The 4271-nt window shown below is 33.1% G+C and overlaps 1 protein-coding gene across 2 annotated transcripts in view; it reads right to left on the reverse strand.

Annotated features, from left to right (window-relative positions):
- LOC106471672 (calbindin-32-like) overlaps nt 1-252 on the reverse strand; it is a 50294-nt gene extending 50042 nt beyond the window's left edge. For both annotated transcript variants that reach the window (XM_022400279.1, XM_022400280.1), the window contains exon 1: nt 186-252. In XM_022400279.1, the coding sequence (XP_022255987.1) occupies nt 186-188 (3 nt within the window). In that variant the 5' untranslated portion in view covers nt 189-252. The remainder of the gene's footprint in view (nt 1-185) is intronic.
- Nucleotides 253-4271: the final 4019 nt, after the last annotated feature.

The following is a 4271-nucleotide window of genomic DNA, read 5'->3' on the forward strand; positions in this document are numbered from 1 at the left end:
CACGTGATCGCGATGAAGCAACAATAGAGTTGTTCTACTAAAGATTAAAGAATATATGTTTAAATAGTTATGTTTAAGTATTACTATTCTTACCTTTCTGTAGATATTTTCACAAATCCTTGTCTAGAACTTGTTTCTTGCTGACTAAACCTTATGCAGATAGGCTCGATAAGTAGTATTCTTACCATTTGGAAAATCGAACATTTCTACATTTCTTCTCTTTCAGCCTACTTCTGATGCATCCCAGCTGACAGTAAGTTGAGAAAGTTTTGACCTTTGTGTAAAATCAAGTCACATCTATGCCTCAGGCTAAAACAAATAATGCTTTCATTTCTATAAAACTGACAGACAAACCAGAAATTCTATTTCCATATCTTTCAAAAATTCATTTTATGTAACTATAACCTATAAACTTATAAACTATAAACTTATTAGTTCACCAAAGCATTGAATAAATTTTTTTTCACGAATGCACATAATTGAAAAACAGAGTTGACAATCATCTTAAAATGGCTTTAATTATACATCAAGTGAATATTCTTTCACATTTTATAAATCCAGCACGTTTACTGTTTATCATTACTACAACAATGTAAAATCACAGACTTCATTAGCATACTGAAACGTTGATTAACAAAACTGTAAGATACACTATTATTCTATAAGCATCATAGCTTATAAGATACTGGATCAGCTTTCACATAAATGTTTCTACGTTATGTCCATATTATTATTTCAGCTAGAGTTTATATTTTTCGTTTGTGTAACATTATGTGAAAACAAACAATGAATTTATTGTACTAAAGTCATGTCACTACATATATAAAGGAATAAAGGATTCATTGCAAATTAAACACATAAGATTTCAGTTTTATGCTCAGAAAGCTAGTTACCTCCTGTTTCAAAACAGATATTTTCTTCACGTAGATCTTGAAACAATGATTCCCTACCTTGCAATGCATTATATTTCACTTACACTTGACAGAAATATATATTAATTGTGAATTACAAGTCAGTGTTCTGTGATTTTGTTATATAAAACTCATGTTTCATCACAGCACAATATACTATTATTAATATATGTAAGTAAAATAACAGACGTAATAACTATCACACCTAATGAAACATTTATTAACAAAACTTCAAGATGTACTAATATACTATTTACATAAACTAGATTAGCTTTCATGTAATGTTTGTACATTGTGTCCATATTACTACTTGTTCATTTCAGTTCAGCATGTAAGATATTTAATATAGTTTATAAATGAAAATGTCAGTGTATCATTCTTGTATTTCACTGAGTTCATCATACTTTACAACAAAAACATTTTACGCTCACCACTCAATAAGATTAAACTATGCACAACATACAGCAATCAGTCGAAAGTTTAGACAGGATCAGTGGGAAAATATATCTTATTCTCTTCTTACATCATAACAACTTAATTCAGCTCTGTTCAGACTAAAAAGCAAATGTCATATAATTATAAGTTTAAATTAGTCTTTTATGATAAATTACACACCATGAATATCAGTTTCTAACAAGTATATTTGAACAACTAATACAAGTCTCCATTTATGTTTCTTATATAAAACCAGATGCATCAAAAGACATTGACACATGGGGCTCATGCATCTATTTAAATGAAGCTGCCAGAATATCAGGCTGGACTGATGCCCAGAAGGCAAATATATTGAGATTAAGAACAGCGGGAGAAGCAAAATGCTATATTAGGGCTGAAATCGAACTGCATTAAACCATATATTTTCAGTATTTAATATGTAGGTTAGTAAAGGAGTATAGAAAATGAGAAACAACAAATGTAATTTTAACACAAATGCGCAATTTAACTCAGCAACGAGGCGAATCTGTCCGAGTTTTTGGACATAAGTTGAAGGAGTCGGGAAATAGATTGCATAGGGCTTATACACACCTGAACAAGTTGATGATACAAGATACTTTCAAATCTGAATATGAACAAGGGTTGTACAGTAATGCAGCTAGATGTTATGTGAATGAAGCAAATACCCCTCCAGCAACTTTGCTTGATCTGATTGAAGTAGCTACTCGAGAGGAGCTACGAGAAAACAGATATATATGCCTAAATATTGTGCTGTAAATGTAGTAAATAGCCCTAGCAAAGCAGATTGTCAGAATAAACAAAGTAAGCCCAACGGATTCCAGTGATTCAACTGTGGCAAAGTTAATCACAAGGCAAAGAACTGCTTTCAGAAACAGAAAAGAAGGTCAGCAAAAGGTAGAAAACAGAAAAGGCTGGAGCTTACAGAGGAAATTTCCCAAGAAATAACAGTAGCTCTACATTTACCTTAGAGTCAAAAAACGTAATCCTCGCCGAGATTACAGAGCGAAAGTGGAGGTAGTTCCGGCAGTTTGGGATAAAAGATTGAGTGTTCATAGTGTTAGTGAAGTATCACCAATAGTTGTGGCAGAAATAGAAGGTATAGTATGTTGGTTATTGGTTGATACAGGTGCTCGATCTTCACTCGTAAGTGCAGAACTGGTAGATAAAAATCCGGCATTGTTAAATAATGCTTGGAATGAAGTTTCTAGAAATATTTGAACTTCTATAACAGGACATCCTGATGAAACACTAGGTATAGTGTGCATATAAAAGTAGGAAAGTTAGAGTTAGATCACTCCTTTTACATCTGTAAGCAGATGGACTTAAAAATAGATGGTATCATAAGGCAAGATTTCTTAAGGGGCTTATGACGCTGAAATATCTCTTACTTTGGACAGCTACGCATAGAAACGGAAATCTTAAGTTTTGAAGGACTTGAACTTTCAGACTTATGTGCAACAGTTGAGACACATCATACCTTCCCGCTAGCTAAAGTTAATAGTGAGATGCCTAACGCTAGCATTAGCAAGGCTAATGATCAACAGTCAAAACATGAAAGCACTGACCTTCTAGAGTGTAGCGCTACTCGAGAAAGTCGGAGAAGTAAGAATAAGAAGTGTTTTAAAGGTAAGCCAGGGAATAAGAGTGCACAGAAAAACTCTAAATCCAGCAGTAGTCATAAAAATAAGGTGAGCTATAGTAAGACAAGGCAAAGCAAGTTAGCAAATAAGATTTTAAAGCAAGAAAATAGTAATTCAAACCCCTCAGACTTTACACTTATGCCTAGCATAGGAAGCAGAGCATCCCAACAGGAGTGATTGAAAGAAAGAGTACCTGTAAGATTAGTTAAAGTAACTGAAGTACCTGCAAGAAGTCAATTTATTGTTAAAACTAAAGTAAATGACTTTAAGTATAATGAATAAGTGTTATTTGAGCCTATTGAAATAGAAGAAACAGGAGTTTATATAGCTGCTTGTATTATTAGTAAAGTGCCCGAGTGAGACACAGTGCCTATAAAAGTGTTATATGTAAATGAAGAAAAAGTAATAGTAGTAGGTAAGGCTAGTAGTAGAGAACAATTAGCGGCAGAAGGACAGCATAATGTTACTAGTGCTAAGAAACAGGTACGATGAAGTAGGATAGAGTGGGATTCTATCTTAGGAAATATGGAAAATAAACATAAACAAAGTTTCATAACGTTGTTAGACGAGTATAGAGATATATTTATAGGAGAAAATGACTCTAATGGTTGTACAAATAAAGTTAAGCACAAGATAGTGTTGAATGATAATAAGCCTATAGCACAGAAACCCTATAGAGTGCCAAAAAACACAGGGTTGAGCTAAATCTATGTGTAAGAGAGATGCTTGAACAAGGAATAATAGAGGACAGAATAGTTCATATACATCTCCAATTGTATTAGTCCCTGAGAAGTACAGAAAATTAAGGTGCTGTGTGGATTTTCGGAAAGTAAATGGAGTAACATTCAAAGACATTTAACCATTACCTAATATCCAAGAAACCTTAGATATGTTAGGTAAGAGTAAGTACTTTTCATCTATGGATTTACAAAGTGGATATTGGCAGGTAGAGATAGAAGAGGAAGATAAAGCTAAAACTGCTTTTGTGTTACCTTCAGGAAAATATCAGTTTAATATAATGCCTTTTGGCTCATGGAATGCCCTCTTCAGTATTCCAGAATTATCAGTATTATCAGGCTTGCAAGACTCAGAGTGTTTATGTTATTTAGATGATGTTATAGTGTCTGCAGCAAGTTTTGAAGAAGACTTAGAGAGATTAAGGTATGTATTTGATAGATTACGAAAATCAAACTTAAAGCTTAAACCAAGTAAATATCAGTTTTTGAAATAAGGTCATTTGGTGACCGCAGATGGTGTAAAACCT

The sequence above is a fragment of the Limulus polyphemus genome, unplaced genomic scaffold (genome assembly GCF_000517525.1).
Source record: "Limulus polyphemus unplaced genomic scaffold, Limulus_polyphemus-2.1.2 Scaffold4775, whole genome shotgun sequence".
NCBI lineage: Eukaryota > Metazoa > Arthropoda > Merostomata > Xiphosura > Limulidae > Limulus > Limulus polyphemus.